Source organism: Schistocerca nitens, chromosome 2 (assembly GCF_023898315.1).
Source record: "Schistocerca nitens isolate TAMUIC-IGC-003100 chromosome 2, iqSchNite1.1, whole genome shotgun sequence".
In the NCBI taxonomy this organism is placed as follows: Eukaryota; Metazoa; Arthropoda; class Insecta; order Orthoptera; family Acrididae; genus Schistocerca; species Schistocerca nitens.
In genome coordinates this window covers 1026999211-1027013644 of record NC_064615.1, presented here as the reverse complement: position 1 = coordinate 1027013644, position 14434 = coordinate 1026999211, and the positions used below count along the sequence as shown (strand labels likewise).

General features: G+C 38.7%; 1 protein-coding gene across 1 annotated transcript in view; it reads right to left on the bottom strand.

The window, feature by feature from the left end:
• The window catches only part of LOC126237376 (dynein axonemal heavy chain 7), a 1033797-nt gene that overhangs the window by 651032 nt on the left and 368331 nt on the right, over positions 1-14434 (bottom strand). The window contains exon 18 of the mRNA XM_049947460.1: positions 4373-4509. Coding sequence (XP_049803417.1) covers positions 4373-4509 — 137 coding nt within the window. The remainder of the gene's footprint in view (positions 1-4372; positions 4510-14434) is intronic.

Genomic DNA, 14434 nt, shown 5'->3' with positions numbered 1-14434 from the left:
GCAAACCAGAATAAAACTGCATAATGAAACTCTTTTAAATGAAAATTATAACACCTATTTACAATGGATTTATGCTTGTTTGCACATGGAGGAATAGGGAAACATAAACAAAATAAATAATTTAATGTTTTTAAAATAACTACATTGTACAAAGTGCAATGCTGAAGTACAATAATGTATTTTAATTTATTGATAAGAGGGTAATCATAAAATATAGTGTCAAAAGTGTTTAGGTGTGGGGCAGTAGGGTACTGCAATCCCATGTAAATACAACATTTTTCACATTTGTAAGTAATATTAGACATGTTGTAGATGGTAGGTGAAAACATGATTGTTAATAGTAAAAGAGTTGTCTAACCATCAACCATTCAGTACCCTCAATCCTCCCTCTGCAGCCTTCCTTCCAATCTTGCATTTCATAGGCTGTTATTTTGCGCAGATGTAAGACTTGTCATATAAAAGCACATTCCAACTCTTACTCCAGTCACAAGTATGCCCTGTCTAGCAAAAGGTATAGCCTTGTGTGACAGCAGCCACATCATATATACTGCTTGCACAACAATTAGTCAAAAATATTCATGTGGGAATGCCAGTTAACCAGCTGTCTACAAAGTCAAGTAACAAAACTATACTCAGGTTAACTGTAAAGTCAACCACTCAATTCCTGAAATACTGCACAGAAAAATATCAATGATATCAACAGCTGCTTGAGAACCTTTGTTTTTTGGATTGTTCTCCCAGCACAAGGTGCTCTTAACTGCACAACTAGGAACAATTCCTCCAATATATCCTCTGTTCTGGCAAAACCCTTTTTCCAACTCGCACGCTGCCTGGCTTAACTGTGTACTCCCCTTTACAATGTATATAAAGCTTATTTTTCCATTGTTACAAGCCTGAGGCCTCTTCTCTTTTCCCTCCCCATCCACAAACACCTCACTAAGCTTCTTTGTCCCCACATCTCTCACCACTCACTCTCAGTTACCACACTCCTTTCTTATTCCTAATCTCCCCACCACCCAAATACCCATTTGCCTAGGCAACCACTCGGTCAATGACATTGTGGTCATAAAGTATGCGTTTGTGTGTGTGTTTTCCTAAAATAAAAATGAGTGCTACTTCAATTGAATACTAATGAAATGTTCTCAGAATATTCAGAGAAACTAATTAAATGTTGTTTCAGATATTAGAATTTGGCAGCTACTTTGCTAGAAAGAAATGAATCATGAGTCACTAGGAACAACCATGAGGAGGAGGTTAATTTTAGAATTATGATTCTGTCAGTTAATCACAACAAATTGCTCACTTTAAATAATGTTCTGATACCATACACGCACAGTACAATTTTTCACATGTAGATGACTGGGGATGATTACGGTAGAAATACATGGTGATTGTAATTTAAGTTCCAGCTTTAAAACACTGTAAATAAAGAACCACTGTTCAAAATACTGTCAACTGTGAACAGAATATTATGTCAGAAGAGGTAAATGTTATGGGGAAAATAACAACAACAACAATTATAATAGTAGTAGTAGTAGTAGTAGTAGTAATATTACTGTGAGTGGTAGCATGTACAAAATAAAAGATGTGGAGTACATGCCTGTTTCTCAGTTTGCAACTGAGAGGCTCAACGTGACCATCTCGATAGAGGATTGCACACTGCTGGTAACGCTCTTTTACAAGAATGATCACTGTGTGCCAGTAGCTCAGGAGAAATTTGGGACCCTTGAGGACATTTAAAAAAAGGCATTTGTTTGATGTCTGACAAGAATCTGGAGAAAATTATTATGAAATTTCAAAAGAAAGATTCTTTTGAAGTGCAATGAGGAAAAAAATTGATCCAACACCAGTAGAAGATGTGGCCACAGCGTTATAGGGGGGACTGAGTGACAATGTTCAAACAAACAATGCATAGGGAATTGCCTGAACTCTGGACATGCCTCTGAGAGGGCACATAAAATTCTGCAAAACACCCTACATTGCTATCCATGCAAAATTACCCATCTTCAGGAGTTGCTTCAAGTTGATATCCCAGTACGATAATGTTTGCTCTAGAAGTTCTTGTGCACATGGAAGTGTACAACGAATAGCTGTGGAACATTCTCTGTACAGACGAAGCCCATTTCCATCTCCAAGGACATGTCAATACACATAATTGGAGAACATGGCCAATGGAAAATCTGCTTCCACATCAACCAGTATGCTTCATTCTGCAATGATAACTGTGTAGTGTAGATTGACAGCATTGGTTATCATAGGGCCATATTCTATTGAAGAGATGGGTCCTGCGAGTCCTGTTACCTGTAAAATCAGTGGTAAATGCTATGAGAGTCATTTGTCTGCCAACATCATTCCAACTCTTCAACAGAGTGGATCTATGGTAGGATCATTTTTATGCAAAATGGCGCTTCTCCACACATTGTGTTGCCAGTGAATCAACTGCTGCAAAGGCATTATAAGCCATCATTTCCCTACAGACTGCCTGTCCAGGTCACCTGGTCTTAACCTATTTGACTTCTTGATGTGGGCTTATCTGATGGGTGCTGTATTCAGTGCTCTGATTACAAATCTAGTGAAATGAAGCCCCATTCTGTGCAAAGCACTTTGAATGTGAACCCTGAGGCATTTTGATCTGTTGTGGAACATGCTGTATCTCAGTCTCAGCTTGTGGTAGAAACCGGTGGACAGCATACTGAACACATCTCGTGCCAGTCTCACAACAACTAAAAACTGATTTCGTTGTTGCTTTTATGCAGTTCCTACCCTCAGCACAATTAAAAACTGATGCCATAGTTGCTTCTTACGTGGGTTTTGGGCATCAGGGCAATTAAAAACCAACTTATCCCATATATTGCCATACAACCTAGCCATGGTGGAAAGGCTTACCTAACTAACAGTGCCACAACTGTTAAATGTTGAACTTGTGCAGCCATGTAGATTGCACATAGCCATTAAACTGTGAGTCGTGTGTCATTTGCAACTGAATCCACTTACGTTATGATACTTATAGTGCCACCTATTTGGAAAATTTACATTCCACCCCCACCCCCATAATGTTTCTCCTCCTACAACAATATTTTGTTAAAATTTTATGTCTTCTGTGCAGAGGTTCATTTTTGTACAGTGTTTTGAAACTGGAACTTTAATTATAATCACCCTGTACTTAGTAAGCAAAATGAACTGGATCTATTACAACAGCACTCCAAGACAGAAGGGAACACAAAAGTGAAAACGAGCCTGATGATGGGAGAATTTACATTTTGCTACAAGTTATTTACTATCATTCAAACAAAAATATATTTAAGATTTTTTTATTTATTCACCATCTATGAGGACCATTCCTCTTGGGATCTGTGGAAGGTACATTAGCATATTTGTTTATCTTTGTACATATTTATTGTCTACTCCTGTTTTTTCTGACATTTTCTACATCCTACAGTATCTCTCCTCACTATGGATGTACCGGAATGATGCCATAAAAATTAAATAACAGCAAATGAGAGCTATGTGCATAGCAAGTGATAAGTTTAAATATTATGTAGTATATCAAATTTAGTACATTTCTCCAAATTAGTCACATCAGTCTAACAGAGCAGTGCACACCCTGCCCCCCTTGCCCCAGGGGGGGGGGGAGGGGGGGGGAAATGTGCTGGATCCTGGAAAGAAGCTTACAAAGCTTCTGTATCCAAATTTTCCATTCATTTATGATAGAAATGCTGTTATATTCAATAAAAAAGTTTATTAATGTATATGCATGCACAAAGTTAAGCTTTTGGTTGCTGAGCTAGGGCCAGCAATGAGCTTCCTGAATGCAGTACGGCATGCCTCATACCAGTCCCAGCTGGTCATTTCCTGCAACTGAAAACTGTAAACAGACTGGAGGGAAATTCTCTCTGTTGTCAGCATTTTCTTAGTTGACTTCAGTTTCAAACTGCTCTGTAATATGACCCAACACTGTAATCCCACTAAAATGAAAGAAAGACAGTTAAAAAAGCTTCATCTGCCATCTAAAACCAATACTGGGGTTATTACTATAACATACACTGTCATGACACGCTTTACGTGTAGTCATATATTAATGCTGTGTTAAAACATCTAAATGTATATACACGACATTTGAGGCCGAAGCACTATTGACCCCTGCCGCATGTACATATCACTGGCACAGAGGGCTTGCAAGTTTGTGACAGACATATACATTCAAAGCAGTTGATGTGTTAATAATCACAAAAAATAATAAAAGGAAAAATATTCTACCCAACAAACAGCAGCAGCAGCAGTGAAAGTGTAGAGCATAGGTAATAGTTCAAACAAAAATCTGCTGTACAGCACTCAGTTTTATCAAAGAAAATGTTTTGGGTTACTGATATACCTTAAAAAATTTTCCTAAGGCAAGGTAATCAAGCCCATCTGAGCAGTTGAATACAACACACTGTTTTGCAACAGCTTTGGCCAAATCCTTTGTTGTTTCAGTTTTTCCTGTGCCTGCAGGACCTTCTGGGGCACCACCTAAATGTCAAGACATATTTTGTTTTGAAAAGTTACATGTAAGGTACATAAAAAAGACATCAACTATAAAAAAATTAATTAACATATCTGAAACAAAAATAATTACCTAAAATGTGTTTCTCTGCTTAAGATGAGAAACTTATCCATATAAAACAAAAACTGTTAATATATGTTACCAAAAAGACAGCTTTGCACTGGGCTAAATATATACAATACAGAAACGAAACTTTCAAAACCACTTCTGCAGTTGCTACCAGCTTCTATGATCAGAGTGTCTAATGAAGGTGGGTTGTACTGAGACAGGTAGAGTTAGAAGTTACAGTGCTTCCTAACAGCAGCTCCAGGACATATGCAGAACTGTTGCATATCTAGAATTTGTTTCTGACCACTACCAGAAGTCATGCCTACTGACAAAAAGACATTTTTAAGGATAATAATTCCCTCAATATAGAACATTCATGTCCCCGTAACTCGCCCATGGCAGTAGGGCCTCTCGTGAAAAAACACACATTACATTTGCCAACCTGGGCGCAAATAGTTGGCAAGACTTGTGAATAATGATAAACTTTAGCAGAGATAGGCAGATGCATTCTCACCCTTAGACTGAGTGCTTCTAAATCTCAGAAACTAGTGTCAATATTACCAGTTGGCATACTGTTTATTAACCATCACAGCCCACTAGTCATCCCACTTTATATGAAAATTTGGAAATGAGTCTTCTTATCCCACTTGTAATATATTTGGTTGAGCCAGTAGCAAAAATTAACTCACCACACAGTCCACTGTGTAGCTTAGTGAGCATAGGTTCACCAATACTGAGTCCAGCTAAGTATGTGTTGTCACTTTTCAACATGCAGGGGCAGTTTTACAAACTTTCAGTATGCCATCTGCTTTTCAAGGTGTAATGAAGACAGTTGTATTCACAGTGCTTTCTTCCAAATCTTCACAGAATATTTCTGGCTTAGATTCTTTTGACATTTTTGGATTGTCAATCCACAATAAGTGTTGGAAATTTCAACAGATGTGCCTACAAATTTAGTGAACTTTTTAGTGATAGTCTTGGTTGTACAAACAATTTTTTACCTCACATGTACCGAAAGGCAATGCACAGTTGTGTTGAGCTAGACAAGTGCACATGCCCATTAGGGAAAAGGTCACTGAAAAATTATAGTAATGGCAAGCTGATGGGGTCATTCATCCTTTGCAAACCTTCAGGATGACTTCGACTACGTGTTGATTTTAAGTCGACAGTGTACTCTCAGACATGATGTGACGAAGCAAGCTGGGATATTTTTACTTCACCTGTTGTTTTGCCACCTGCCTCCTTAAAATTCATTTCTTCGTTTTTGACTAATTACCATTAATATACACGAGTATAATCTGCATTTCCATAAAAGAGAAAGGTTGACCCTCAGTATTAAAGAATATACCACCAGATCTAATTTTGTGCTTAGTTTTATGTATGTAATTGATTTTCTAACTTATTTTGGCTATTACTAGTTAGTATCTTTTGTTATAGGGTGAAATTAGTAATTGTTTCGTAACTTAAATTCTATAATTGACTTATAAACAAACATAAATTCTGTATTAATTATAAACATTTGGAGGACAAACTAATACTATTCTTAAAGGATCTATTTGAATCTATTCGAAAACATGTTAGCAAAGCCAGCCCTTAATTAATTCCCATGTAATTAAAAGTTGTGTCAAAAGTATTGTTTGCATAACTACATCTGTTAATTTCATGATTTAAACAAATAATTCACCCTAACTCTTGTAGTAGAAGAAACTGTTAAAAAGACGGAATTTTTCCATGTGTTCGGTTAATTGAATGAGGTATGTTATAATGGTAATTTCTGAAAATTAAACATCACACAATGTGTAGTTTCAGTGCCCATTATTGTGAGGATATATAAGGGCCCAATTTTTGGTCATGAGACAGTGATTCCATGGCCAAATTTCAGACGAGAAACCCATAATGGTTAGATCAACAACAATCCATCCACTTAACTGTGAAATAAGTGTAATAGGCCATATGCTAAAAGAATGAAAGTGTCTGTTCAATACGTACCATATTATTCAGCAAGAACTGTGTGGTTAGGCTTTTACTGCTTGTAGATGTTCAACAGTAAACTGTTGTAGCTGTTTGTGGATATTTGGTTGCAACCTATTAATGAGGCTTACCGAAAGTTAAACAAATTGTGAACAATGAAAGTAAAGAACTGTGAAACCCAACTGTGCACTTGTTGGCTACATCTTTTACAGTAGTTGGTACTGCACTTCCAACCCCTATTTTTTCAGTCAGTATCACAACACAGTACGTCAACACTGAGGACCATCAACAAAGAAATAAAGCAGGTGAACGTCACATATGGAGCCCTGGGTGAGGACTATTGTAGTTGGGCACCATAAACTACAGACTCACGAACTTTGAATAGTGAACTCAAGAAAATATGAAGGAAGTGCAACAGCCAATCAGTGCATGAGTTTCGTGGTCACAGTATAACAGCAGCCAATCAGTGAGTGGGTTCTATGGAAGCAGCCACTGAGTACAGGAGCAGCCAATCAGCATGCAGGTCCACACAGCTGACTGGGATAAACAAGACACATCACTGAGAGAATTACTACCTGCAGCCGCCATGCAGATGACAAATTGAGATGATAAATGCAGCAGCAGTAGGTGAGTGATTAAAAACAAGGTAATTTCGTAGCAAAAGTTGTTTTATATTAAGCGATACATAATGAGTGGTCATAATGAACAAGACAGTGTGATGGTAGACAAGGGACAACAGAAATAATTAATGGGGACTGGTTCTGTAGATGACAGTGGTTTTGAATCAGACGTGAATGTAACTTTGAATAATGGGGACAAAAGTCCTATTGTAGATGAAATGATAAAAGCGTCATCTACAGTGTATGGTGAGGTGAGCGAAATGGATGAGAACAGTACTGAAGTGGATGAAATTGTTAAGGCTAAGGGGGAGGAACCTAGTAGCGAAAGTCAGCAGGGGAAAATGTTTATGGCAGACAGGAAAGTGGAAGTGATGTTAAGGCAAATTATGAGTAGTTTGATTAATATGAGTACGAAAGAAGGCATTAGTAGGGCGGAAAACAGTGAGACATTAGTAGTATTAAAACTGACATCACTAGCTTAAAGGATGAACTAAAGAAAGAAATTAAAAAGGAAATTAGGGTAGTCAGCTCTAAGTTTTCAGAATTAAATAAGAAGGCTGAGGCAGTAGTTAAAGACTGTCATGATATGATAAAGAAAGTAGAGCAGAATACTAATGAGAAACTAACATTAATCAGTAGTAAATGTATAGAAGACAGAAAGAAACATTGTGATGACTATAGTAGGAGGGTGGAGACTTCCAAAAAACAGTGTAAAGATGAAGCCAAAGCTGCCAGGAAATTTTGTGTTGAAGACAGGGTTAAACTTGAGAACCAAATCGATCAGATTAAAAATGATTTTGAAACTGAGGATTGAAACCAAGTGTGCAATAGTGGTAGAGGAAAAAACTGATAAAAGTAGATAAAAATGTAGATTCAAAATTGAACCATATGGGGAAGTGCACCACTTTATTTCATTAGATAATTTAATGATTTGCCTGAAACATGGAATGACAAAGAAAAAATGTCTTTTATGAGAGGTTTTTTGAAAGGGGGTGCTTATGGGTGGGCAACTCAGGTAGCTGGTAGTTGTACTTCATAGCAAAGCTTTGAGTAAGCATTTTCAGATGAATATTGTTCCAAAGAGAAGCAGCAGAGACTTTTGAGTGAATTTTGGGGAGGAGAGAGATTTGACTCCAGGAAGGATACTGTGAAAGGTTTCTGTCAACTTTGCATAAACAAACTGAAATATTTGGACAAAGAGGTAGGCAGTGAATCAATAATTATGGGTTTAAAAACTAAGGTGCCTCTGAAAGTTAGAGTATTGCTTGTACCTGCCCCTAGGGGTAATATTAGTGATTTCTTGAATAATGCTGGTAAATTGAAGAGGGTGAAGCCCTCAGTGGAAGATCATAGGAGAAATTCTGATGACAATAATCAATCAGGGAGAGAATTTCAGGTAAATAGGATTAACACGACTGATTACAGTAGAAATTCAAGGAATGGTTGGGTGGAGGATAGCCAAAATCAGCACGGAAATAATAGGAGAATTTCAGATAACAAAAATGGAGGAGATGAAATTCTGAAACAAACCATTTGAACTATATAATACTCCAGTTTTGGCTCACACTAGAGCAGGTAGTGATGAAGAACCATGTGTATATAAATGTGCTGTAATAACAGGTAAGGGTAATGTAAATAATAGTAGTAAGATGAGTGTAATTTCTAATTCTAGTGAGATGTTGAATGATGGTACGGGTAGCAATGTTTATCCCATAAAAGGAGAGGAGGAACTTACTGTAATGTGCATTGAATCAGAAGTAAGACCTACAAGCAAGTAGGGGGTTCAACATTCTGTGTTGGATTCATTATGTGGCGATAATGCTTACCCCAGCTGGTTGTCTCATTTTTCACGTTTCATGAGGCAGTCAAACTCTTCTCCTATCCTATCTGTAGTTTATAAGTGAATCAGAATTATTCTACTTTGACTGTCATGTGATTTTGTGCAGCAGGATACTTTAAGTATAGAAATATTTTAGATAAGGTTTCTCCATTGTTATCTATGTATATACTTTATTATGTTATATATCTAAAAACAAAGATGATGTGACTTACCAAACAAAAGCGCTGGCAGGTCGATAGACAAACAAACAAACACAAACATACACACAAAATTCAAGCTTTCGCAACCAACGGTTGCTTCATCAGGAAAGAGGGAAGGAGAGGGAAAGACGAAAGGATGTGGGTTTTAAGGGAGAGTGTAAGGAGTCATTCCAATCCCGGGAGCGGAAAGACTTACCTTAGGGGGGAAAAAGGACGGGTATACACTCGCACACACACACATATCCATCCACACATATACAGACACAAGCAGACATATTTAAAGACAAAGAGTTTGGGCAGAGATGTCAGTCGAGGCGGAAGTGCAGAGGCAAAGATGTTGTTGAATGACAGCTTTGAGTGGCGGCAACTTGAAATTAGCGGAGATTGAGGCCTGGTGGGTAACGAGAAGAGAGGATATACTGAAGGGCAAGTTCCCATCTCCGGAGTTCTGACAGGTTGGTGTTAGTGGGAAGTATCCAGATAACCCGGACAGTGTAACACTGTGCCAAGATGTGCTGGCCGTGCACCAAGGCATGTTTAGCCACAGGGTGATCCTCATTACCAACAAACACTGTCTGCCTGTGTCCATTCATGCGAATGGACAGTTTGTTGCTGGTCATTCCCACATAGAAAGCTTCACAGTGTAGGCAAGTCAGTTGGTAAATCACGTGGGTCTGTCCAATGGCCAGCTTCACATGTCCGTCCACATCAAACCCACCAACAAGCAACAGTACCTCCATTAAACAGCTGCCACCCATACCACATCAAACGGTCCCTTCCCTACAGCCTAGGTCTTTGTGGCAAACGAATCTGCTCCAGTCCGGAATCCCTGAACCATTACACCAACAATCTGAAAACAGCTTTCGCATCCCGCAACTACCCTCCCAACCTGGTACAGAAGCAAATAACCAGAGCCACTTCCTCATCCTCTCAAACCCAGAACCTCCCACAGAAGAACCACAAAAGTGCCCCACTTGTGACAGGATACTTTCCGGGACTGATCAGACTCCGAATGTGGCTCTCCAGCAGGGATACCACTTCCTCAAATCCTGCCCTGAAATGAGATCCATCCTTCATGAAATTCTTCCCACTCCACCAAGAGTGTCTTTCCGCCGTCCACCTAACCTTCGTAACCTGTTAGTTCATCGCTATGAAATCCCCAAACCACCTTCCCTACCCTCTGGCTCCTACCCTTGTAACCACTCCCGGTGTAAAACCTGTCCCATGCACCCTCCCACAACCACCTACTCCAGTCCTGTAACCCGGAAGGTGTACACGATCAAATGCAGAGCCATGTGTGAAAGCACCCACATGATTTACCAACTGACCTGCCTACACTGTGAAGCTTTCTATGTGGGAATGACCAGCAACAAACTGTCCATTCGCATGAATGGACACAGGCAGACAGTGTTTGTTGGTAATGAGGATCACCCTGTGGCTAGACATGCCTTGGTGCACGGCCAGCACATCTTGGCACAGTGTTACACCGTCCGGGTTATCTGGATACTTCCCATTAACACCAACCTGTCAGAACTCCAGAGATGGGAACTTGCCCTTCAGTATATCCTCTCTTCTCGTTATCTGCCAGGCCTCAACCTCCGCTAATTTCAAGTTGCCGCTGCTCATACCTCACCTGTCTTTCAACAACATCTTTGCCTCTGTACTTCTGCCTCGACTGACATCTCTGCCGAAACTCTTTGCCTTTACAAATGTCTGCTTGTGTCTGTGTATGTGCGGTTGGATATGGGTGTGTGTGCGAGTGTATACCTGTCCTTTTTTCCCCCTAAGGTAAGTCTTTCTGCTCCCGGGATTGGAATGACTCCTTACCCTCTCCCTTAAAACCCACATCCTTTCGTCTTTCCCTCTCCTTCCCTTTTCCTGATGAAGCAACCGTTGGTTGCGAAAGCTTGAATTTTGTGTGTATGTTTGTGTTTATTTGTGTGTCTATCGACCTGCTAGCGCTTTCGTTTGGTAAGTCACATCATCTTTGTTTTTAGATATATTTTTCCCACGTGGAATGTTTCCCTCTATTATATCCATTTTATTATGTTGTGGTAGTTATAAGTAATGGGATCACAAGAGGATTGAAGAAAGTAAATTGGTACCATGGTTAAGGAATTTCTGTCAAATAAAGAGGTAAGGTAAACTGAAAATGATAGGTATGAGCATATGTGGACTATAATTAAAATCTGAAGTAATCAGCTCATGTGTGAAATTAGTAGAACTTGGTGCAGCAGCAGAGGCAATATGCAGTAAAACCGATTTTGGATATTATGTCTTACCATTAATTGTGGTATAATAGATGTGTTTGTGTTCAGTGCAATAAGTGTATGGAGATATCTACCCACAGAAGTGTGTTATGGTACAGCCTTTTCTAACATTAAGGAATTACAACTTCAAACATATGAGGGTTGACTGAAAAGTAATGCCTCCACCTTAGTAACTCCTTAACAGTTGGCAGCATTGGTATACGGCAGGTACTGGCTTGTTCCATAGCCTCTTCTATACAGCTCCAGTTGGAGGAAAGCCTTAGCATTGAATGGTTGTGTTGCTACAGTGTAAATAATGGAACCCCACGCAGATGGTAAGTCAATGCAATTCAAGCAACATGCAGTCACTGAATTCTTGACAACGAAGGTGTCACCCCAAAGGCGATTCATCTGAGAATGAAAGGGGTTTATGGTGATTGTGTTGATGTGAGTACTGTGCATTGTTGGGCGAGTAAGTTTAAAGATGTTGAGGCAGGAACATCTGACCTGCATGACAAACAAAGAGTTGGACATCGTGTGACAGCAACCTCTGAGTTTCACAAGAAAAATGTCAACAGATTGATTCAGGATGATTGTCGTATCAGTCAGAGAGAAATTGCAAGCACAATCAGAATTTCACAAAAAAGTGTGGCTCTGATTATTGCTTTGCTTGGCTATCGGAAGATCTGTGCATGATGGGTACCCTGGATGCTGACTCCTGAAATGAAGGCACTCAGTCTTGAAATTTGCCAGGAACTCCTCTCACGTTGTGAGAATGAAGGTGACACCTTTCTCCATTCAATCGTGACAGGAGACAAAATGTGGGTACATCATTAAGACCCAGAGACGAAATGTCAGTCTATGGAATATCATCAACACAAACACTCTCCCCAGAAAAAGGAATTCAAGACGTAGCCCTCAGCTGGAAAAATCATGGCCACAGTGTTCTGGGACACAGATGGTGTTATCTATGATGATTTCCTTGATCGTGGAACAACAATAAATTCAGAGCATTACATCACAATACTGCAAATGACGCCTAAAAAGGGTCTGAAAGGAAAAGGGAAATGTTTTCCTGCATCATAACAATGCCAAACCTCACACTTCACATGCCACCAGAGCAGAACTTCAGAGACTAAATGTCACCACTGTATGGCATCTTCCATACAGTCCAGATTTAGCACTGTCTGACCTCTATCTGTTCCCGATAATGAAAGACTATCTGCGGGGACGTCATTATGCTTCTGATGAAGACATTGAGAGAACTGTGAGACTGTGGTTGAGGAAACAGTGTCAAATTCTTCCGTGATATCTTCAGAAAACTTGTTCATCATTGGCAGAAATCAATCTAATTGGCTGGTGATTATGTGGAAAAGTGAATATTGGTAATTAAAGATCACATTCTAAGGATTACTTCTGTGTTTGATTTATTAAAATATTCCAATCAAAATCCAATTAACGAAGGTGGAGGCATTACTTTTCATTCAACCCTCATAGTTGCCGGAAGTAACGTGTGGAAAGAATGAGCAAGAGTTGTATGTAATTTGCCCTTCAGGCTATAATCTTACGCAATTTGACGGAATATAGTGAAATAATAGTTTTTCTAAGTGGTAATTTTGCCTGATTAGTAATTAGAGTTATGTTTGCCTTAGAATAAGGAGCTGTTACTGTGGACTGTTTTTCAGTAGGTTCAATTTTGCATTGGATAAGCAGAGCAGGTGTTTATTTCTTAGTTAATGAAGCAATAATGCAATAACAAAATAATGAATAATGATAGGGTCTTAATGGTTAGGGAGCCTGTCTCTGCAGTAGAAATATTTTTTGAGAATGCACTCCACTAGCTAACGAGGTAAGAAAGGTAAGTAAAATAATAGAGCTGACAGACATGACTAATGCAAAAGAGTACTGTACACAAACAAATGTGGTGTAACTGTACTGATGATCTAATTTTGAACTATGCAACATGGGTACTGTGCAAATTGTGTAATTCATGACACTGTAGCTGGGAATGAGAGCTTAACAGAAAGAGCAATATTTTAGTGAGGTACATGCCATTGGATCTATAGGTTACCTGAAAACTTATATTTGTGTTCCAAGGAATTTGAGCTTAAAGTGGTAATACTGGAATGAAGAACAGTAATTTTGCTGATTAACTGATAACTGTGGTGCTAGACTGATGTGAATATTCTGACAGTTAAAATATTTGGCAACTTTTTGTGAGGATTTAATTTTCTGATTGAATGAGAGTAGTACTCCGAGTTGAGTGGAGAAGTAGGGCAATGATTTGGTACAACTTCCATCCCCTTGATTTTCATTTGAGTAGTAATTAAATTATGTGATGGTGACTATATTCTTCATTCATATGGTAATGATTAGTAAAGCTATGCTACTGCACATCTTGAGCTTTTGCTATTTTGCAAATGGAAAAGAGACTCTGATCTTTCAAGTTTATCCAGTGTCAGACAGTTATGACTTACAGTAATGTTTTGTAGTGTAACGTGCACTTGATTTTAAAGTTTTTTATAGTCTCCACCTTTCGTACTATAGTCGGTTTTAGTGCTAATTATTGTAATGTTATGAGAACTATGTCACACATCTATTTATGAAATAATGACTATCATTTTTAGTGTGAAACATTGTTTTTTTTCCTTATATTTAGCAGTAAAAGTGAATGTACTAAAGTAGGGTATTTTGTCTAATTTTTTCATGTAACGTTCCCTCCAAGGGAACTGATCGCAGAGCATTTCCTTGCTAACTGCTATTTGGACCTGTTGAAAGTGTTGACAACTTTGTGAGAAAATGTGTAAAAGCTCATTTAAAGTGTGAAAGTGCTTGTGAAAAACACTAAACATTGAGCAAGTGAAATTTTCTGTCTAAAAAGTGAACTGCAATACCCAGTGTAATTTAACTTGTTGCGACCCAAGAGGATTTATTCTTTTAAGAAAGACAGGACTTGTAGAAAG